Below are 22,498 nucleotides of genomic sequence, written 5' to 3' on the forward strand. Positions count from 1 at the left end.
GCTTAAAGCAAATGTTTTGGCTGAGCGGGTCAGGCATGCTTATACCATTAGCACTTGATGTTCTAATCGAAAAATTCATCTTGGTCTTCTCATCAACCTTAGCGTTAAGATTTTTGAGCTTCTCCTCTAGCTTCTTCAGCATCTCGTTCTTTAGGTACTCTTTTCATGCATCCTCTTTTGCTTCATGATGCTCTCTCACACGATGGTAGGTTGAAAAGACTATAAAAGCAAATTAGTAAGGCATATGCTAATTCATTCATGTATCATGTTTGATGTTAAATCTCTGCTGTGACGGCACTCAACTCCTTGTGGTATTCTTCAAATTCTTATATGCTGAAAGGCCGACCTTTGTGGAGGTATCTAAAGCTAGTAATTATTAATGACATTTAAATTGATCTGTTGGTCACTTAATTCTTGCTCTATTTCTGCTTCTGTTTTACTTAGGTATCTTGTAGTTTATCAGAATTTCCATTAAGAAACCATAAATTTATGACAATTTAATTTCTGCAGACATAGATGCATGGTTTTAGAACATGTGCCTTTCCTTAGTGATTTATTTTCTTTCAAAACCAATGTAAATTAAGAACCATATGCAGTCACTCTATTACCTAGGCCTGGGCATTCGGTTAACCATTCGGTTTCGGTTCGGTTGTATTCGGTTTCGGTTATTTTGGATATAGTAATATAGTAACCATTTGGATATTTATGAAATTTCGGTTTAGTTCGGTTCGGTTTCTTTCGGTTCGGTTTCGGTTTGGTTATTTAAATAAATAACCATAACTAACATAAATTATATTAACATTAACCAAATAAACCAAATATAACCAAAACTAACCGAATATAACCAAAATTAACCAAATATACAATAACAAAAATACAAAAAAGGGAAAAATATTGATTCAATTTTACAAAATAGTATTTAACTTTGTAAATTCAAAATAATAACATTTACATATATTGATTATTTAAAATATTTAATTGTTTTGAATCTAGAAATAATTTATATTTTAAGTTTATTTTATAGTTTTGCATAATATTAAGTATATAATATTTGATATCTTCTAGGTTTTCGGATATTTCGGTTAACCATTTAATTGTCGGTTCGGTTCGGTTCGGTTTCGGTTAGTTTGGATATAGATTTTTACTAACCATTCGGGTATTTGAAGAATTTCGGTTCGGTTCGGTTTAGTTTTTTTCGGTTCGGTTTCGGTCGGTTATTTGGTTATCGGTTATTTTGCCCAGCCCTACTATTACCTCCTTTATCTCATGAAGTGCAACTTAAGTTTATGGTGATGGGTTCGATAAATATCTGACCATATTGTGCAATAGTGCAACTTAACTAAATAAATTAACAACATCAAGGTTAATTTATACCATATTGTGTTTATTAATCGAAGCTTTCAAACATTTAAAACTGAAAAAAAAAAAAGGATCTTGGGAATATTATATGAGGATTTTTTTTTGTTGAAATGTTATCTGAGGATTTGTCTAAATCAGCTGGCCGCTAGCTAGAGTAGTTGTTGCAGCATACATGGGAGGAGGAGGTGAAGCCGTTGAAGCAAGCATCTACAATCAATGAGAGATATACCAGTGCTAATTTTGGTTGAGGTTGTAGTTTTTAGGGACATGAGAAACTATCAGGTTTATGTAATAAGATAGTCTAATAGTTTATTTGTTACCATGGTTAACAAACCATGTGTGTTTTAGTTCATTTTAGAAAGTTATACGACATTCAGGATTCAGTAATTGTGCGGAGATGTCCTCTAACTACCGACTTGTTGAGTTATACATTAAATGCCTCTATTGACCGTCCTTTTTTCAAACTGAACCAAACCAAGATTTCCAAACAAGCGATCGGTTAAATGAGTGAACCAGGCGATAGCATTCAGTTAGCAGTTTGATTTGGTGAACCTAAGTACCGAACGGTTAACAATTTTTAAGTTTTCTTATTTATTTAAATTGTACCCAAATTCCTTTAAAATTTATACTGAACCGATAATCAAACTGAACCAATCCAAATTTTGTATGGGTTATACTTATACAACATAACCGAATTAACCAAACTGATCCAAACCAAATATTTGTTCCGTTGATTTTGGTAACCTTGGCCCTTAACCAGAATAATTGAACCGGTTCAAATTCACATGATAAATCTACTCTCTCTATGGTAACAAAATAATCCCCTCTTTTGTTGCATGTCCTTTTTTTTATCAGTTCTTCCTAAACTGGATTGAATGACACATAAATTCGGATGTAAATCATGGTTAAAAAATAAATAATTAATTTAAATTGGTAAAATAAACGGTTGAAGGGTAATATGGTTTTTTATTATTTTTTCTTCTATATTTTATGATATTAATTAAAAGTTGAATTCAACAACGACCAAAAAACATAACAATAAACTCTATCGCGATGACAATAACATCATCTAGAATGTTGTTGAAAAAAACTGCAGCAAAAAAAGATCCATGAGATAAATATGATTACACATGTCAACTCTATCTAAATATGGTTTTCTTATTTAGATACAGTTAATGTTGTTGAGTACATTTATTGTACATGTCAACTATACTCTAAAGTTGTAATTTTAAATTCACCAAACATAAGTAATATTAAAGCAAATAAAAGGAGGATATTAGATTTTTAACATAGAAAAACTTTAAAATTATACTCTCTCTATTCGTTTAATTAAATTTTTAGGATTTTCACATATATTCAAAAAAACATATTAAAAACTGTTTTTGAATACATACTATTTTTTGTGATTGACAACTATAAACCAAGACATCAACCAATGACATAGAAAAATATATCAAAACACATGTGCTAATGGGTATCATGGAGAACACACTCAAAGTCAACACGAACATGTGCAGTAACTATCTTGAATGGTTTGTTTACAACATTTATATCTCCATTTATGATCTTTCCACCAGGAGCCCCAAACACATGAGTGATTTCTAGGATATATGTCTCAATCTTCTCATCAGCGGCTATAAACTTGTTTGTGTACTTAGCTCCAATTTTTCTTGGTCTTTCTAGACAAAGCTTTTTACCATGGGTGCTAGATCCGCAACTGCAAAAAGAATGGAAGAGAAATTGAAGGGACAAAGATAAGGTTTAAAACTTAGAGACTTAACACAAATATTGATAATTGGAGAACCTACTTTTCACAGGCCCCTTTGTGGTATCTATCCTCTTGATAGATTTTTGTTCCTCTATCATACCAGGTGGATAACCGATCTTCATATTTTCCAACAAGACATCACATGTCAACTTTCGACAACAGGGACTCTCACAAAATTCTTACTCTCAATTTTTGACAATACAAAATCTAATAAAATCCCAATAAAGTACTAAACCAAACAGACTTTTAGGTACGAAAAAATAGGATCTAACAAAAGCCAAAGCTGTACAAACAAACACTAACTTCCTCATAAAGATTAAGTAGAAAAGAAAATTTTTGCATGACAGACTAGCAAAGGGCAAAGTCACATAAACTTTCTGAGGCCTTGAAAGCGCCACACCAATTAGACTATCTAGCGAAAGCCAAATTAAGCAGAACAAACTCGTAAAGAGATGAAGTAAAAAGAAGATTGTTGACAGAGACTAGCAAAGGGCAGAGTCACACAAATCTTGAGAGGCTATGAGTTTTCGTGGAGTTAAGGATCCGCGACTAATGGATTTGCGTGGGTCTTCCTCAGGAAGAGTTAATTTGGGAGATTTTTCTGGTTTAAGATCATCGATTGTGAATTTGGATCATGTTTCTTGTTCAGTTTTACCTAGCAAGATCTTGTTCAATTGGCCTCAAACCCAAATCCGGAGGAGTTCGTCCCTGAGAAAATCGCATAATAACATAGATCGTGAAATTGGATCAGCAGAGTAAGTCCTTGTTACACCTTGCTTTCGTCAATGGATATTGACTTTGTTTCATCGCTTCTTCTTATTAGTAAATAATCTCATTTTCATTAATTAACCAAATGATTACAATTGTGGGTTTATATACAATGACCAAGCCTAAACCGAAGCCACTAAATCAATCTAAACCAATTCTATTTACTAATGGTTTATACACTTAACAGTTTACAAAGACTCTATTCACAACAGAGATTCTTATACAGATAATAGTCCCCCTCAAGATGGGACAAAAATATTGAGAAGACCCATCTTGCCAACTAACTCATCGAAATGAGCAGGATATCAAACTTTAGTAAGCGGGTCAGCAATCTGAAAGCCAGACCTAACATGAAACAATTGAAACAAACCTGCAACAATACGCTCATGAATGCTATGGCAATCATTCTCGATGTGCTTGGTGCGCTCGTGGAAGACATGGTTAGTTGCAATGTGAATAGATGTAGTGTTATCGCATAAAAGTATTGTAGGTTTGAACAGAGGAATCCACAACTCTATGAGAAAGTTGGTAATCCAGACCAACTTATATGTGGCGATGGTTATACTGCGGTATTCAGCTTCTACAGAGCTCTTGGATACAAATTTCTGCTTCTTTGACTTCCATGAGATCAATGATGTGCCAAGAAACAAGCAAAAACCAGAAGTGGACCTACTCGTACCTTTGCAAGAAGAGTAAATTGCATCAACAAACATTTGAAACTGAAGTTCTGACCTAGAAGAGTATAATAGCCCTTGACCAACTATGCCTTTGACATTTTGAAGAATTTTTTAGACAACTTGCAAATGCACCTTGCAAGGAGCCTGAGAGAATTGACTCAGCTTATTAACAACAAAAGTAATATCATGTCTCGTGATTTGCAAGTACATAAGTCGACCAATGAGCCGTTTGTATGCTTCAGCATCAACCAGATCACCACCAGTGGTCTTGGAAAAGTAACATTAGGATCTATAGGAATACTAGAGGGTTTACAGCCAAGTAAACATGTCTCATCAAGAAGATCAAGAGCATACTTACATTGAGAGATGAATGCCCTCCGAGGATTTGGCAGTCTCCAAGCCAAGAAAATATTTCAATGGTCCTAAGTCCCGTAACTTGAAAAGGGACTTGAGCTGAGACTTCAAAATATCAACCTCAGCATCATTATTTATGCAGATAATGATATCGTCGACATATACCAATACGCAGAAGAATAAACTATCAGTGATTTTCAAGAAACAAGTGTGATCAGCATACGTCTGAGTAAACTCCAAACCAAGTAAAGTGGAAGAAAATTTCAAGAACCACTATTTCGACGCTTGCTTAAGGCCATATAACGATTTCTGCAACTTACACGATGTATTAGGAGGCACAGTGTCCCCCTTACAATCAGCATATCCAGGAGGAAGCTTTATGTAGATCTCTTCAAATTGAGAAAAGCATTAGAGATTTCCAATTGTGTAAGAGAGAAGTTATGAATAACAGATAAAGCAAGAATGAGTTTGACAGATGTCAACTTTACCACTGGAGAAAAAGTCTCACTGAAGTCAACACCTTCCTTCTGGGTGTATCTTTTGGCAACTAATATGGCCTTGTAACGTTCAATACTTCCATTAGAATTAAATTTTACCTTGAAACCCCATTTGCAACCAATGGGAGTTTTATCAGGAGGTAGAGTGCAGATTTTCCACGTCTCAGTATCCTCCAAAGCATTGACCTCTTCATCCATAGCACCACACCAAACCAGAAGTTCCTTTGCCTCCGCATAAGAGTTGGGTTCTCTTTCTTTGTCAATTGCGACCAAGAAAGAAAGGGAAAGAGGAGATAGCTGATTATAAGAAAGAAATTGAGAAACCTCATGAACAGTTGAAAATTCTACTGAATGACAGTAGTCATCTTGAAGATAAGCTGGCTGTTTGGTCTTCTTGTAGGATGTTTGAACAGAAGGTTCATAAACATCACATATAGGATCAACAAAAGGTTGAATCTCTACAGAAGTTGGTGATTTAGAAGAATCAACAACAGATAATCAAAGAGCCACAAGAAGAGTTGGAAGCTGATCAAGAAAATAATGTGAAGAATCCTGTGAGATATCAGATCCAACAAATGGAAAAAGATCTTCATGAAACACCACATGGCGAGAAACAATGATGGTATTAGATTCAATATCAAGAAGCTTGTAGCCTTTATAACCACTAAGATAGCCTAGGAAAGCAGAAGCACAAGCTTGGCGATCAAATTTATGACTATTCTTACGAGAAGTGAAAGCATAACAAAGTGTATACCCAAGTATATAGTACCTATCCCAACAATGCTCACAGAAATTCCATTAGGAAGATTGACAATATTGTCCATTAGTTTAAAAGAAAAAACGGAAGATTGATCATGGGAGATATGATTGGTGGCTCCCAAATCAATAACATAAAGCATACATAGCAAGAAAATTGTTATCAAGAGAACATACATATGGTTTACCAACCCCGACAAAAGAACAAAAGATAGAAGGATGAATGTTACCGGGTGTTGGACTAGTAGATGATGAAGGAAGGACAGAAGATGCAGAGACAAAGTGTACTTCTGGTGAGGGAGTGGTGCTCAGAGGTTGAAGCTTGCTAGTGAGGAAAGACATCATCTGTTGGAGTTGAGCTGGAGAGAATTCACTAGCGGTAGCAACATTATCAGACGAAGTATCTTCAAGAGCAACATTGGCTACAAGAGAAGGCTTCTTATGTCGTTGATTAGGCTTGAAGCTAGTGGGATAACCATGTTTCTTAAAACATTTATCAACAACATGGCCAGCTTTACCACATAAAGTGCAATATGGTCTATATCTCCTTTGATATCCAGAACCATTAGTACCAGCTCCAGAGGAATTTTTAGAAAAACCTGTAGATGGAGACTGAGAAACTTGGAAGACTGCAGAATTTGTGTCAGTAAAACCCGGAACTTGTACAGTCTTATGGCTATCATCCTGATCAAGCATATTGTAGATCTCCGAGAGAGAAGGTAAGGTCTTCTTCATTAGAATGCGGCTCTGAATGTTCTCATAGTTCTCGTTAAGCCCCACCAAGGAATCAATCACTCTATTTGTCTCCTTTTCTGCAAGTAAATCTTCAACAGTGTGTGGAGTAACTTGAATATTGGAGAGTTCCTCCCACAATATTTGAGTTTGTGTGTGATAAGAAGACAAATCAAGAATGCCTTGATGTAAAGAGTGAAGTAGATGTCGTAGTTTGTAGAGGCGAGCCAGATTTGATTTATGAAAGCGAGTATGGAGATCCTTCCAAATAACAGATGAATGCTTGATATAAAGAATACTGGCATAGATCTTCTTTGAAACGTTATTCAGTAACCATCACTTCACCATAGATTTACAGCGATACCAGATCTTGGAATATGGATCATATTCATCAGGTTTTGCAATCGATCAATCTAGAAATCCTAGTTTATTCTTAACCTCAAGACTCGTAACCATATCAACATACCAAACATTGTAGTTGTTACCGTTTAGGAGTTCAGAAACTAAAATGATGCCAGGATGATCTATACTATGCAAATGCTACGCTGAATGAAAATTATCTGGTGAATCAGATACCTCGAAAGCATCATGAGATGGAATGGAGAGGGATCAACGAGCAGGTGCACGATCAAATGGTTCAGGAATGCGATTCACCAACTTGGAAGCTAAGCGAGACAAAGGATATGTCGATGTCTCACTACAAGCTTGAGGTGACACAGTGGTGCCAGATTCATGTGAATCGGGAACGAGAGTGCGATACATTGATTTACAGTTGCGTTTTCCCATTGAAACTCTAAAAAAACTCCGATTTGAGAAATCGAAAGCTGAGAAAGCACATGAGAACGAGGATACTAGAAAATCGAAGGAAAAGAAGCTCAGAAACTTGAGATCGGAAGAGATTCCAGCGTAAAACCGGTGAGATTCCCAATAAAACGACGCAGAAGAATTTGTTAGAGATTGAGATGAAAATGCTCTGATACCATATTAGTAAGTAATCTCATTCTCATTAGTTAACCAAATGATTTACAATTGTTGATTTATATATAAAGACCAAGCCTAAACCGAAGCCACTAAATCAATCTAAACATACTCTATTTACTACTGATTTATACACTTACCAGTTTCCAAAGACTCTATTCACAACAGAGACTCTTCTAAAGATAATACTTTTCTCTGTTTCTTGCAGATTCTCTTCTGCCATTAAAGCTGCAAGGTAAGCTCTCTCTCTCCAAGTTCTTTCTTCAACGCCAAGCACAAGCACGATCTTCTTAAGTTTTCGACTCTCTCTGTTCGTTGGAAGTTAAAAAAAATGAACAATCTTAATCTTTCTCTCTTGTTCCGTTTTTGTTTGCTTCGTTTTAAACGGTTACAACGTATTTAATACTTATTTATTTTTCTTTTTAAGGGACATGCAAAACAAAGGAGACTTTAAAGAAGCATGCATTGACTTTTAAATGCCGCAATCCAAAGATTCATAATGAAACTGAAACGATTCAAGAGGAAGATCGAAAGGGAAGGAGGAAGAGGTTCTTCAGAAAGATATTGATCGGATCGGTGTGAATCAATTAATTCCATAACAAGAAGCGTTCCAAAGAAGCAAGAGAGATTTTACCACTTTTTGCCATGGATGGAGGAACCTAAGCCTTCAATTCTCAAGTCAAGAGTGAAGAGAGAAGAGAACTGGAACTTCAATTATGGTACAAGGGTTAAACAATTAAATTTTACGGACCAAGTCTCATCAACATGTCATAAACATCAAAATCTAGAAATCATAGAGAACTCAACAATGTAAGTTTTCAGTAAATAGACAGAGGCCTCTACTCGATCATGAACATTAAGCATGCACCAACATTTCTAAAAAGAATAATTATTCAACTCTATCTCAGTGTAATATTGGAATTCGTACATAGATATACACGGAATGTAAGACCTTAACAATCTATGATGAGTTTGAGAAAGGATCAACTTTAAAGACAACATTGGACCACTCAATCTTCCCCCAAATCTTGCCTCCCTCGCGTCTCTCAAAGGAAATCTCGGCAGAGCAAAGGTCCAAACTCTCTGCCATCCAGAAGATAACAATGTTTCCATCAGAAGTTTTGCAGAGTTTGTTGATACGAAAGGAATGTCTTGAACTAGAGTGAGAGTGTTGCAGATCTTCCAAACCTTTCACTTCCTTCCAATCCAATTCGTCCCGCACACACCATAAGATTTTTCCACGAGTACCGCGACAGTACAATTGTTTCTCAATGTACAATTCGTGGTTTTTGTTTCCTATCTCATCATTTGACGACAAGAAGGAGAAGCTTCGATCCTCCTCATATAGCGGGGAAGTATTCTTCCCTTCTAAAACTATAACCGCTCTTTGTGGGATATTATTTTCGTGTGGTGTCTCAATAGGTGAACAAAAAAGAGGGGTCGAATTTTGAGTCTTTGGATCAAATACCTCTGCCCCAGCTGTTTCATGGTAATGAGGGTAATGCTTTGACCCTCCAAACACGTATATCTTCCTGTCCTTAACCAAGTGGGCCAATGCTAAAGCTCGAGGCGTGTTCATGGACGTGATGCGGTGCCATGTGTGAGAGTAACAATCGAGAAACGAGAGGTCCGAAGTGGGAATGCCGTTTGCGAGTCCACCGATAACATAGAAGCCCCCATTCACCCCCCAGATATGATATAGTAAAATGAAAGAAGGGTTGAATGATGACGTGGAGGAATGGTGAAAGGTGATTGGAAGCTGTGGGAGAAAATACGTGGTAGAAGCTCATTGGCTGGGATTGTTTGTTAGATGGAAAGATGAGAGCTGAAGCGTATAAGGAGAAAGAAATATCAGTTGCAGAGGACAACCAGAAAATATTGATTGTGTAAGCTTCTTCTTCTTCAATTCTCTCTGAAATCTCTTAGGGTTTGCTGTTTCATTGTTGTTAGAGCTGATTCTTCTTCTAAGCTCTATCACATGAAATTTTGGATTCTCGTTTCATGAACGACGATTCAATTTGGTGTTTGTAATTTGAATTTCAGTTGAGTTACAGTTTCTCTGTAACACGATAGAAGATGAATCCGGAGGGTGAGAAGGGTTAGACGGGATGGGGTTTAGCCGACGATTAGGGGTAAGGATGAACCAGCGTGGAGTTGGGTTAGGAAAGACTCTGATGCATACGTAAAGAGATAAGTCAGTGCAACCCATCTCCCATCTCAAGGAGAAGAGCTCAGAGGATTTAAAGAGAGAGCGGTGGCTCTTGGAGGCGAAAAATAAGGACGCGTTGTCAAATCTGGAAGATACACGAGCCAAGAATCTCAGAGCTATCTCTTCTGGTAACAAGGATAACCCAGACAATGACGGAGACGTCTGTTCCGTCTTCTTCTTCACCCGTTTACTATCCGGTGACAGCACTTCTAGAGCACAAGAATTGAACATCGTACGTCAGTTGACTGATCAGTTCCAATATTCACAACAACGCAAAACCTCCTTCTCGATTTTTGTGAGATCTTCTTTTTTATCCGGACAGAAACTGTTTTATAGAGATTTGTGGTTCTGAACTAAAACCGCAATTTCCTCATCCTTTTTTTACTTTGTTGATATAGTTGCCAATTACTTCCCTATTATTTCTAGTGATTATCACAACATAGATACCGTATCTTTATGTACTCAAGAGGTTCTTAAATTTTGACCGACTCCTTTTTTTTTCCTCTCCCGAATTTAATTCGAATTGGTAAAAACAAAATTTTTATTTCAGAGGGATTAAATTAAAAAAATCTTCCTCAGGAAGTTAGGGCTACAAATAATTCACACCGCCTTGCCTAAAACTAAGAGTGATATTAAACAATCCAAGTTAGATTATACATCTTCCTTAGTCACTTCGCCAAATTTAATAAAAAAAATATATTCAAATATTATAGATAGAGAGAGGAGGATCGAGCTCAGGAGCATAACTCTTGCCGTGGCCGCCAAGTCAAGTCAAAACAAACAAACAAAAGTACGTCTCAGAATAAAACGACCCACGTTTCTGTTACTCATTTCCTCTCTACTCGTTGCCCTCAGCTTTTTCTAAATTTTTCCAATCAAAACGGTTATAAAAAACAGAATCATCGTCACTTCTTCTCTCCCACTTGGTGGTCTCTCCACATCTCTCAATACTTTTTTTTCTTCACCTTTCTCTAGCTTTCTGGGCTCTCTCTCTCTTGATAGCTTCAAAGGAAACCTTAGTAGTGAAATAGTTTCTCTCAATTTATTCATTTACCCTTATATACAAAAGATATAACTTGTCTAACAAGTTCTTTACATATTCAATAATGGCAAGTCTAGTTATTTAGCAATAGGAGAATATTATATAAATGTTAACTTTCCATTTAACTTAGTTCTCATAATCACCGAGATCTCCTAGTATCTCTCTGCAACCAAGAATTAACTAAATTGTTCTTGGAGAGTTTGAACTCGCATCAACAAGCCGTAACCATGAGACCTTTCACCGTCTTCGAGAGATTATCCAAAGCTTTCCATGATTATCCTTCTCTCTCCAGGATTCTAGTCGTCTCCACCATCAGGTTACTATACAATTTCTTCGCATATTTACTCTGCTCTGTGTCTTCAGTGGCACGGCACCTATCAATTTACTCTGTTTTGGCATGAAATTGATCTCTTTACTCTGTTTTGGCATGTATTGATCATATCCTCGATTGAATTAAGATCTTTAGTTTTATAGATTGTCCACTAGTTTGTAATCAAGACAATTTTTATGTAATTAATATTTCTTGTTTCTTAGTGGTGGGGGACTTATGGCCTACTCTGAGGTAAATGGATCCTATAGCAACAATGGTGTTGAAACTGGAACCAGAAAGAAAAAGGTTGTGTTGCTCGGAACTGGATGGGCTGCAGCAAGTTTCTTGAAGAGTTTGAATAACTCCTCTTATGAGGTTCAGGTTATATCGCCTAGAAACTACTTTGCTTTCACTCCCTTGCTACCTAGTGTTACTTGTGGAACTGTTGAAGCTCGCAGCGTTGTTGAACCTATTCGTAACATTGGAAGGAAGGTAATTAATATGTACACTTTTAATCCCTTCTTATATTGGCTGCCATACAAAAATTATACCTTCTCTTTTTTTTTGCATCTTCTATAAAAGTGTTCTGTTTATATTTGTGTAAAACAGCATCTTGATTGTGATATTTGTATTGTTGAAAACCCTACTAAAGCCAGCTTTGTCTTGTGTCTTGACAAGCAGAATGTTGAGATGTCTTTCTTGGAGGCAGAATGTTTCAAAATTGATCCAGAAAGCAAGAAAGTGTTTTGCCGATCTAAACAAGGCCTGGATTCGAATGGGAAGAAAGAATTTGATGTTGACTACGACTACCTTGTAATTGCTACTGGAGCTCAGTCCAACACATTTAACATTCCTGGGGTGGAGGAGAACTGTCATTTCCTCAAAGTTAGTTCCCTAAGCTCTTTAAGAGTTTTCCTTGACCCACCAAATGACTTTTTATATGGATGTGAAAGTTTTCCAAGGGTTTTTATGTTTTTTTTTTTTGACATGTATCTAACATATGGTTATTTTCGCTTGTAGGAGGTTGAAGATGAACAGAGAATCCGTCGAACTGTCATTGATTCATTTGAGAAGGCAAGCTTACCGGGACTAAACGAAGAAGAGAGGAAGAGAATGCTACATTTTGTGGTTGTTGGTGGTGGACCAACAGGTGTTGAGTTTGCTGCTGAGCTGCATGATTTTGTTAACGACGATCTAGTCAAACTCTATCCTAAATCCAAGAATTTAGTGCAAATCACTCTTCTTGAGGCTGCAGACCACATCTTGACCATGTGAGTATTTTGCTTACCTCTTGAACTTTTGATCTCTAGTCCAAGTATAACTCATGATTCGGAGTAAGTTTTTCTTTCACAGGTTTGACAAGAGAATTACAAAGTTTGCTGAAGAAAAATTTAGTAGAGATGGTATTGATCTGAAATTAGGTTCCATGGTAGTCAATGTGAATGACAAGGACATTTCTGCTAAAACCAAAGGAGGAGAGGTCTCTACTATTCCTTATGGAATGATCGTTTGGTCAACTGGTATTGGGACTCGTCCTGTGATCAAAGAGTTTATGAAACAAATTGGCCAGGTGGGTAATCAAATGTCTCATGGTATATGAGCTTTCAAATATTACAATATTCATCATTTCATAGTTACTGAGTTTTACTAACATGATCTAATTCTTGTAATTTCCAGGGTAATAGACGTGCTTTAGCAACGGATGAATGGCTTCGGGTTGAAGGATGTGATAATATATATGCACTTGGTGACTGCGCAACAATCAACCAGAGAAAAGTCATGGTAACCAAACTCAGAACCAATATAAATTGAGCTAGAAGTTATGTATGGTGTATAGGGGTTCTATGTTTCTTATGCTTTGGGATTGTGATTGTTTTTTTTCAGGAAGACATAGCTGATATATTCAAGAAAGCAGATAAGGACAATTCAGGAACAATGACAGAGAAAAAATTTCAACAAGTAATGGGTGACATATGTGATAGATACCCTCATGTAGAGCTCTACTTGAAGAGCAAAGGTATGCGTGGGATCACCGATCTTCTAAAACAAGCACAAGCTGAGAATGGTTCAAACAAGTCCACTGAACTTAATATAGAAGAACTTAAATCGGCTCTTTGTCAAGTTGACTCACAAGTGAAGTTTCTTCCAGCTACTGCACAGGTTCGTTCTGTTTTCACTAACTTGTAAGTTACAACTTCAGTCACAAGTGTCACACTCTCACGTAAACTTTATTTGGTGGTTTCTAATTAAGGTTGCTGCTCAACAAGGGACTTACCTTGCAAAATGCTTTGACCGTATGGAACAATGCGAGAAGAATCCTGAAGGTCCCATTAGGATTAGAGGAGAAGGTCGTCATCGTTTCCGTCCCTTCAGGTTATACCCAAATATGCCATCTTACACGCTTAGCCATTGAGATTGTAATGTTAGTGAATGCTCACTACTGAACTTATAGACTTATAGTAAGGAGAAACTCAAATTGTTAATGCAGGTATCGACATTTAGGACAATTTGCTCCATTAGGAGGCGAACAGACTGCAGCTCAATTTCCAGGAGACTGGGTTTCGATAGGACACAGCAGTCAATGGCTGTGGTACTCCGTTTACGCTAGGTAACGTTTGCTTTGAATAGTGTAATACAAACAAAGTATGAATATCATTTTGTATGTTTTGTAACTGTTTGGTAACAATTTTTGTTTTTTGTTCATAAACAACAGTAAGCAAGTGAGCTGGCGTACGAGAGTCCTAGTGGTCTCAGACTGGATGAGGCGTTTCATCTTTGGGAGGGATTCAAGTCGCATTTGAAAACCTCATGTCCGTCGTTTGAGACCTCAATAGTCTTTACTTCTTTATATTTTTTCAAAAAGCAAGATATGTTAAACTTCATTTGGTTACTTATACTTTCTGAAAATTTGCACTACACTACATACTATCCTGAGTACGTTACGTTATAGCGAAATAAAAAATGGAGAACTGATAGGAAAATAGGAAAATAGGAAAATAGATGATTATCTTATTATATAAAGTTGGGTTTTGAAAGTTAGTCATTAACAAAATTTTGACATGTGTCAAGTTATCAATATGAGATTTTGACATGTGTAAATATTCAATAGGAAGAATTTGATTACAACAAAAAGAAAATATTTTGTTTTAAAAAATATTAATAAAGTAAAAAGATAATTATAAAAAAATTCAGAATTTAGAAAAAAAAACAAAGTTTTTTAAAATAATTATAAGGAGATTATATATATTTCATAAAATTCGAAATTATAATATTATTTACTTATTTTTAATTTTAAGTGATTAATTATAAAAAAAAAGAAAAAAAATTAAGGAAAATATACTTTTAATTATTAATTCTAAATTTTGTACTCACTTCTATATAATCAAAGATCGCTTCATATTTAAATAATTTATTCAAAAACATTGTTTTCAACTTTGTTTAATTGGAAATATATTTTAATGGAAAGATAAATTTTTCTTATTCTCTTAAATCAAAATTTTCTACTACTTTCTCCTTTTTCGGTTGGTAATAGTTTAGCTTAATATGTTGACAAAAACAAAATTAATATATGAGTCTTATTTTTCTAATACTGTATTTTAAATTTTATTGTAGTACTTTTTAGATTGTTGTAATTTATATTTTAATATTTGAATGATTTGGGATTCATATATTACCATGTTTATAATTTTCTATTGTTTCTTTAATTATGCCAAATTAATTTTCTTTCAATTTCTCAACCTTGATTGGTTGGTCGTAAACGCTTTTTTTTTTTTGCAAACATAATTGTTACCATTATTCATTCAATTCCAAAAGGGAGATAACGAATAGAAGCTCATCAACCTAATGAATTGATAAAATAGGCTAATTAAACAGAAGCGTACAACAAACATAGATAGATTGATTGAAAAAAATAAATCGTTGTTGATAGATCCATAGGAGCTCAAAGACTCTGACACCATGGTTTGCGAAAATGTTTAAAAGAATTGATTTAGTCACATATGTCACTAAAATGCACTTATTTTTTCAGTCAAGGGTCCTGAGAAAACTTCATGATGGGTGACCTTTGTGGAAGTGATTGTCGAAATTGTGCGGGGGAGGACAAAACACAAGAAAATATCATTTGTTGATTTGTAAGGCCGGTAATCAAGTTTTTAAAGACTCCCAGACGTAACAAACCGGCCATCGAATATGAGTTGGTCCACAAGCCGAGAATAGATGTAGGGCACACTTGGGAAGGTGGGCCCATGGATTGAGAGTAGGCATGGGCTCACTAAACAATGTGGCGGTTGAAGCGTTACAGAGAAAGAGGCTACATTATGGTGTGTCAAAGACACATCCACAAATATATTGAAAAATTTAGCATTAGTTACTATCAAAAGATTTTGTGACGATTGAAAAAGGTTTTGACGTTTATTGGTCGTCGGTGCAAGCTATTTTGAGATATCAAAAAGACGTGAATATTTTCTCTCCACACAGGATGAGGGCAGAGCCGAGGTTCTCTCTATGGTGGAGAAGGTTGGACACAAGGTTATCTACCCAACGGAGGAAGGTGGAGGATGTTGGACGCAAGGTTATCTCTCCAAGGGAGGAAGGCGGAGCCAAGGTTCTCTCCATGATGGAGGAAGTTGAACGCAATGTTCTCTCCATAAGGGATGAGGGCGGAGCCGAGATTTTTTCCATCGCGGTCATACATTATTGTGATGATACATCATTAATTAGTATATTATGTTATCTATAAACACATTAATCCAACTATTTTACTTTCACTTTGGCATAATTACTATCACGAATACATTGGGAAATTTAACATTAGTTACTATCAAAAGATTTTTTTGTGATGTTAGAAAATTGTTTTTACTTTCATTGGTTGTTGGAACAAGCCATTTTGAGATAGCAAAAAGACGTGAACATATTATCTCCACATAGGAGGAGGGCAGAGCCGAGGTTCTCCCTATGGTAAAGAATGTTGGACACAAAGTTATCTCCGCAAGGGAAGAAGGTGGAGGAGATTGGACGCAAGGTTATCTGTCCAAGGAAAAAAGGCGGAGCCAAAATTATCTCCATGGTGGAGGAGGTTGAACGCAAGGTTCTCTCCATAAGGGATGAAGGCGGAGCCGATGTTTTCTCCATGGTGGTCATACATTATTATGATGATACATCATTGATTAGTATATTATGTAATATATTTTTTATTCAAAATGTTTTGAGCCAACTATTTTAGTAATTAAAAAACTATGCATAAGTGAAAGTACTATACTTGGTTTAATGTGTTTATATAGACAATATCTAGATGGTGATAAAAAATATTTTTGTAACATATAAGAGTACATTTAGGTGTAAAAAAATATACTTTTAATAGTAACTTACATAAAATATTTGTAAGTGGATATAAATCAATATATTATAACAAAAATAAAATTTATATATAACATACAACAAATTTTAATAAATTTAATTTTATTTATAAAACTTTAAACCCGCACATCGAACGGGTCCTCATCTAGTATTATTATATCACATAGAATATAATGTTTTTTCTTGTAGAATAACTAACATTTCACAATACAAAGATGTGTCGCCTAGTCAGAAAATACATTGTTAGATATATGTTTATCCTTATACATGATATACAGTATCAATTATGGGAAATTGATATATAGGAAAATCTTCTGCCAATACGTATTACTAAAATTGTTCATCTTTCTTATAATAAATCTAACAAAAAACAAAACCTAACGTACCAAACAGTCTCCTTAACCCCACACTAAAATCGCAAACTCTCTCTACGTAAATGGAAACAAATGAATATTCAAATCCATATCGTTGAATTTATTACACGTTAGCCTTCTTCTAGGATAAGATTTTCCCTTAATAGGCTTATACTAATATGATATTTTTTATAGAGTTTGTACGTATAATTGAAAAACAAAATGTGCAAAACAGTGAATGTGCTTTGGACTTATGCACTTTGGATTGTTTATCCATATTCTTTGGATTGCAATATAAGGTACGAAGATTTATTTCCATGTCAAAATTTTCATATATGCACTTTGGATTTATGTCCATATGGTCCGAAGATATATTTCCATGTCAAATTTTTTTACCACAAATGAATTATTAATCCACAGCATTAACTTCTCTACCTCTGTTTATATAGAACACACATTTTATGCTTTGTCTAATGTCTCTCTCTTCCTAACAAAAAGGAACACATAATAAAAATTCTAAAATGCCTTCAGTCGGAATCATCATCAGAGATGAAAAAAAAGAATATCCTGGTTACTTAACACCTTACGTCACCATGGCATGTATCGTCGCCGCCATGGGTGGTCTCATCTTCGGTTACGACATCGGAATCTCCGGTAAGGCCTTTTCAATTCTCATCTAAGAAAGAACCAAAAACGTTCTTACGTTTCTTGTCGTGATCCGAAAAAAAAAAGAAAAAAAAAAAACTGTTCTTGCGTTTTAAGTTTGTTTCTTGTTTTGCTTAGGTGGAGTGACGACTATGGAGTCGTTTCAGAAGGAGTTTTTCCCGTCTGTGTACGAGAAACAAAAGAACGATCACGAGTCGAGCCAATACTGCAAATTCGACAGCGTCTCTCTCACTCTCTTCACCTCTTCTCTCTACCTAGCCGCAGTCTGTTCCTGCGTCGTCGCTTCTTACGTCACCCGTAAGTTTGGCCGGAAAATTTCGATGCTTCTCGGCGGAGTTTTATTCTGCGCCGGAGCTCTTCTTAATGGTTTCGCAAAAGCCGTTTGGATGCTCATCGTTGGCCGTTTGCTACTCGGTTTTGGTATCGGATTCACTAATCAGGTCCCTTCTTTTTATCTAATATTACTTTTTTACCTCATACTTTATTTTTTTTTATAGCTTTGTTACTTTTGGCTAATAAATTCAATTGCGACCTTATACTTTGTTTATTTACATTATACACCCCCCATGGTCCATGGATATGGATCCCTTGATTTTGTGTGGAGATTGTTGTTTGATTTTGTGACTTTAAGTTCTGTTATGTTACAAAATAATAATCCCATTAGTTTCTTTTACACACTATTTAGTATATTAAACTCTTGTTTGATTTTGAGACCTTATACTTTGTTTTCTAAAGCATACACCCCATGGCTCCCGTTAATTTTAGAGTAATTTTGTTTTATTTTGTGGCCGTAATTTCTAGAAAATCACAAATTAGCCTCAAAACTATCTAACTGTTTTTTTGAACAGTCTGTGCCGTTGTATCTATCGGAGATGGCACCGTATAAATACAGAGGAGCATTAAACATAGGCTTCCAGCTCTCGATCACTATTGGTATCCTCGCCGCCAGCGTTTTAAACTACTTCTTCTCCAAAATCCGCGGCGGATGGGGATGGAGGCTCAGTCTCGGCGGCGCCGTCGTTCCTGCACTCATCATCACCGTCGGTTCTCTTATCCTCCCGGACACACCAAACTCCATGATCGAGCGAGGTCAGTTCAAGCAAGCCGAAACAAAACTCCGTAAGATCAGAGGCGTTGATAACGTTGAGGACGAGATGAACGACTTGATCGCCGCCAGCGAAGCTTCGAAGCGCGTTGAGAATCCATGGCGGAATCTATTGCAGAGGAAGTATAGACCGCATCTAACGATGGCGATTCTGATCCCTTCGTTTCAGCAGCTCACCGGAATCAATGTCATCATGTTCTACGCGCCGGTTCTGTTTCAAACGATCGGATTCGGTAGCGACGCGGCTCTGATGTCGGCGGTTGTGACCGGTTTGGTTAACCTTGGAGCGACTGTGGTCTCTATCTATGGCGTTGATAAATGGGGAAGACGATTTCTCTTCCTTGAAGGAGGATTACAAATGCTAATTTCTCAGGTTTTTTTCAATTTCTCTGATCTCTAAACCGGTTTTTGTTTCGGTTATGGTAATTAATTCGGTTATTGCGTAACCGGTTTAGGTAGCTGTTGCGGTGGCGATCGGAGTTAAGTTCGGCGTCGATGGGACTCCAGGGGTTTTACCAAAACGGTACGCCATTGTTGTGGTCATGTTCATATGCATCTACGTGTCGGCGTTTGCTTGGTCTTGGGGTCCTCTTGGATGGCTAGTTCCGTCGGAGATTTTCCCGCTGGAAATCCGGTCTGCGGCTCAGAGCGTAACGGTGTCGATGAACATGATCTTCACGTTCTTAATAGCTCAGGTGTTTCTGATGATGCTTTGCCACCTGAAGTTTGGATTGTTCATATTCTTCGCGTTTTGCGTGGCGGTTATGTCTATTTTCGTCTACGTTTTCTTGCCGGAGACGAGAGGTGTACCGATCGAGGAAATGAATCGAGTCTGGAAATCGCATTGGTATTGGTCAAGGTTCATTGATGCCTGATGAGGCTTACGAACCATGAAACTGAAATGTCTTCTGGTTTAGTTATATTATAAACATTTGTCTTTTGTCTTTTAATCAAGCGAAGAGTCTGACAGTAAAAGACCAATGCAAGTCTGATTTGAGTTCTGACTTCTGAAAAAAATCAGAGGGTTTGAATTTTTATGTCTTATTTCAAAATCAAGATTCAAGAATGTGAGAAAAACAAGGATTTTGATTCTTTACATATATGATTTTATCATTTTGTCAGATAAGGATCACCTTTGAACTTCGCATACGATGGAAGATCAAGAGCTCTCTCTGCAACTTCTCTGTCCTCGTGAATCTTTGCGACTAGGCTTTCCAGTGAAGTGAAATTAGCCTGACAAGAATAGAAACAATATGAGCCAACAACGAGTATTGTATTACTATACAGAGTCATTTTGAGTATTGTATTACTATACAGAGTCATGAAAAATGGATAATGAATTTGATGATAATAATAACCTCAGGGCGTATATAGCCAACAATTATAAGACGTAGCTCTTCCCCGTAGAAATCTTCAGTGAAATCGTGAAGCAACCATGGCTCCTAATTAACCAGAGCTAAGTTAAAGAAAGCAACCATTACAAGAGCATAAATTTTGAAACCTTTTTTTATCTATGAACTCACAATAGTTTTCTCCTTGTTATCGAAAAAAGGATTCCAACCAATGCTCATGACCATTTTGTAGACACCTCTCGTTGGCAATCCCGCCCAACCAAAGTACACTCCCGAAGGATGTTCTACTAGTTCACTAGCGTAATCCTTTGCTGACAAGTTAGCTGAAAACAATTGCAACGATAAGAAAATAGACCATAAAAATATATAGAGTGATTGGTTCGATGGTATATAAACAGACCTGTGGGGATTCCGAGTACTTTAGAGCCACGGCCAAATCCTTTGATAACTGGACCTCCAATATGCCATGGATCAATTGGTAAAGTGTTCTCTATCCCTGCAAATACAAATTACAAGGTTAAAAAAAGTCTTTTTTACTGAGATAAACAAATTTTAAAGGAAAAGAAGTATTGAGTGGAGTTTGTGAGTGTTTCTTACAGTCTTGAAATGGAGGAAGACCCCATTCCTCTGGTCTTATGTCGAGTAGAGAATTGATGACTTCGTCTGCAGATGTATAAAGATGTGTTTGTTTAGGCACAGAAGGAACAGCAATCACTTTAGTCCCAGCAGCTTTACCAGCCATAACACCAGGTCTGCCATTTCAACTAACTGTTAGTAAGAAAGAACCAAACACGCAACTACAAAAATGATACGCTACAAAAGTGAGACTCACACAGAATCTTCAATAACCAAACAGTCAGCTGGATCTTTATTCAATCTTTTAGCTGCTTCAAGAAAACTTTATACAAGAATGATCATTGTCATTAGAATAGTCAACTAGCAAACAGGTCTTTGTTTAAATTTTGACAAGAGATGGAGCTTACATATCAGGAGCAGGCTTTCCTTTGGCAACTTCATCGCGACCAATAATAACCGAGAAGCATTCCTTCCAACCTAAAGAAAAAAATGTAACCTTTCTCATGAAACAAATCTACCTATATGATGAGATAATGCATCAGAGTAACAATCATTTTCATAAAAATCTGTTACCTTTATGATGAGCAATTTTGGATTCAATATTTGCCCTTGAAGAATTGGAAGCCAATGCCATAGGTACTCCATGACACTTCAAATGTCTAATCAACCGACTGGCACCAGGAAGGGATTTGATCTTGTCCATCCTACAAATCACAAAATTGAATAAAACTTCAAAACCAATTTGAAAGACAAACTATTAAAAGAGAAACAAAAACGTAAACATACTGAGCAGAGAACAAAGGGTAGAATTCAGAATTGAATTCATCAACTCCACAAGGAAGTCCATAATCTTCAACAATGGTAGTAGCAGCCTCTAATGGAGTTTGCCCAACAATTTTCAATGTTTCTCTTCCATCCCACTGTTTACCATATTTACACAAATATTTCCTCAATATGTCCCCCACAACACCATCTACACAAGCCAATATGTTTTTTTTTTTAAACATCAAAATTCAAAGTTACATAAAAAATAAAATAAAAATTGAAACCAAGTTTATTGGGTTCTTAAGTTACCTGTGTTGATTAAGGTTCCATCGAGGTCAAGAAGAACACAAGAAGATAGCTTTTTGAAGGAATTGCTCATCGACATTAATTCAATTACTGATTATTCACACTCTTTTTACACTCTCTGTAAATTTACAATCCGTACAATCGTCGACTTGAGCTGCGACGAATCTAGCTTCGCGGCAGCTCGTTAACGCCGGCGAACGAACTGAGGACGACGGAGGAATGACGCACACAGCAGAGCAGAGAGAAATGAATAGGAAGGGCTGAGAAGACGTACACGTATATGCAGCTTAGGGATTAAGCATCTCGAATTTACAGATTTCTGATTCCTTAATCGAAATTCCGGTCCTACCGAATCATTCTGATTGATACTCGGTCTGACCGAGTTAGTACCGAATTTTAAATAGAGATTTAACGAGGACACGACGACGTTTCACCAAAATTGTTCTCAAGAGCAAGAAGAGTCGAGTGGAACTGTGGAGCTTCTGTACGACCGGTTAAAGGGGAAATCGAACGATTCAAATACAAGATGGTCGAGCGGTTAGTTCAATGCCTGATTGGAGAACTTTCAAT

General features: G+C 36.4%; 4 protein-coding genes and 1 pseudogene across 5 annotated transcripts; 2 read left to right on the plus strand and 3 right to left on the minus strand.

Annotated features, from left to right (window-relative positions):
• Window positions 1-2,826: 2,826 nt before the first annotated feature.
• On the minus strand, window positions 2,827-7,697 carry LOC147935918 (uncharacterized; annotated as a pseudogene).
• A 1,132-nt stretch (window positions 7,698-8,829) lies between these two features.
• LOC104720212 (putative F-box/kelch-repeat protein At3g46050) lies at window positions 8,830-10,329 on the minus strand. The gene is made up of 2 exons (XM_087468514.1): window positions 9,953-10,329; window positions 8,830-9,574 (listed from the first exon to the last, which is right to left on the minus strand). Exons 1-2 carry the CDS (start codon window positions 10,327-10,329, stop codon window positions 8,851-8,853), a joined length of 1,101 nt encoding a protein of 366 aa, XP_087324640.1. The 3' UTR covers window positions 8,830-8,850.
• Window positions 10,330-11,367: 1,038 nt separating this feature from the next.
• Window positions 11,368-14,251, plus strand: NDB3 (NAD(P)H dehydrogenase B3). 2 transcript variants are annotated; one of them, XM_087470316.1, is made up of 10 exons: window positions 11,368-11,456; window positions 11,675-11,942; window positions 12,129-12,335; window positions 12,471-12,721; window positions 12,804-13,020; window positions 13,128-13,232; window positions 13,335-13,610; window positions 13,702-13,823; window positions 13,939-14,058; window positions 14,164-14,251. In XM_087470316.1, exons 1-10 carry the CDS (start codon window positions 11,368-11,370, stop codon window positions 14,249-14,251), a joined length of 1,743 nt encoding a protein of 580 aa, XP_087326442.1. The 2 variants fall into 2 exon arrangements, with proteins under 2 accessions (XP_087326442.1, XP_087326443.1); XM_087470317.1 differs by having other exon boundaries at window positions 12,132-12,335.
• Window positions 14,252-17,398: 3,147 nt separating this feature from the next.
• On the plus strand, window positions 17,399-20,025 carry LOC104718184 (sugar transport protein 12-like). The gene is made up of 4 exons (XM_010435874.3): window positions 17,399-17,812; window positions 17,942-18,264; window positions 18,673-19,302; window positions 19,385-20,025. The coding sequence occupies exons 1-4, from the start codon at window positions 17,680-17,682 to the stop codon at window positions 19,802-19,804; spliced, it is 1,506 nt and encodes a 501-aa protein (XP_010434176.2). The 5' UTR covers window positions 17,399-17,679; the 3' UTR covers window positions 19,805-20,025.
• LOC104718183 (bifunctional riboflavin kinase/FMN phosphatase) lies at window positions 19,953-22,416 on the minus strand. Its single transcript, XM_087469747.1, has 10 exons — window positions 21,932-22,416; window positions 21,644-21,830; window positions 21,431-21,561; window positions 21,265-21,334; window positions 21,114-21,179; window positions 20,879-21,033; window positions 20,682-20,777; window positions 20,453-20,604; window positions 20,288-20,371; window positions 19,953-20,162 (listed from the first exon to the last, which is right to left on the minus strand). Exons 1-10 carry the CDS (start codon window positions 22,005-22,007, stop codon window positions 20,040-20,042), a joined length of 1,140 nt encoding a protein of 379 aa, XP_087325873.1. The 5' UTR covers window positions 22,008-22,416; the 3' UTR covers window positions 19,953-20,039.
• Between the last annotated feature and the right edge of the window lie 82 nt (window positions 22,417-22,498).

The sequence above is a fragment of the Camelina sativa genome, chromosome 10, assembly GCF_030686135.1.
Source record: "Camelina sativa cultivar CO46 ecotype springtype chromosome 10, ASM3068613v1".
NCBI classification, from domain to species: Eukaryota; Viridiplantae; Streptophyta; class Magnoliopsida; order Brassicales; family Brassicaceae; genus Camelina; species Camelina sativa.

Bases quoted from the DNA above. Each gene is read 5' to 3' on its own strand.
- LOC104720212 (XM_087468514.1), bottom strand. From the start codon at position 10,329: ATGTTCAATTCTTGTGCTCTAGAAGTGCTGTCACCGGATAGTAAACGG. The intron at 9,575-9,952 runs ACAGAGAAACTG...TCATATCTGGGG, and splicing joins GATTCATCTTCTATCGTGTT to GGTGAATGGGGGCTTCTATG.
- NDB3 (XM_087470316.1), top strand. From the start codon at position 11,368: ATGAGACCTTTCACCGTCTTCGAGAGATTATCCAAAGCTTTCCATGAT. The intron at 13,021-13,127 runs GTGGGTAATCAA...TGTAATTTCCAG, and splicing joins TTATGAAACAAATTGGCCAG to GGTAATAGACGTGCTTTAGC. The intron at 13,611-13,701 runs GTTCGTTCTGTT...TTTCTAATTAAG, and splicing joins TTCTTCCAGCTACTGCACAG to GTTGCTGCTCAACAAGGGAC.
- LOC104718184 (XM_010435874.3), top strand. From the start codon at position 17,680: ATGCCTTCAGTCGGAATCATCATCAGAGATGAAAAAAAAGAATATCCT. The intron at 17,813-17,941 runs GTAAGGCCTTTT...TGTTTTGCTTAG, and splicing joins TTACGACATCGGAATCTCCG to GTGGAGTGACGACTATGGAG. The intron at 18,265-18,672 runs GTCCCTTCTTTT...TTTTTTGAACAG, and splicing joins GTATCGGATTCACTAATCAG to TCTGTGCCGTTGTATCTATC.
- LOC104718183 (XM_087469747.1), bottom strand. From the start codon at position 22,007: ATGTCGATGAGCAATTCCTTCAAAAAGCTATCTTCTTGTGTTCTTCTT. The intron at 21,831-21,931 runs GTAACTTAAGAA...TGGCTTGTGTAG, and splicing joins TGGAACCTTAATCAACACAG to ATGGTGTTGTGGGGGACATA. The intron at 20,605-20,681 runs GTCTGTTTATAT...AATTGTTTTCAG, and splicing joins AGTACTCGGAATCCCCACAG to CTAACTTGTCAGCAAAGGAT.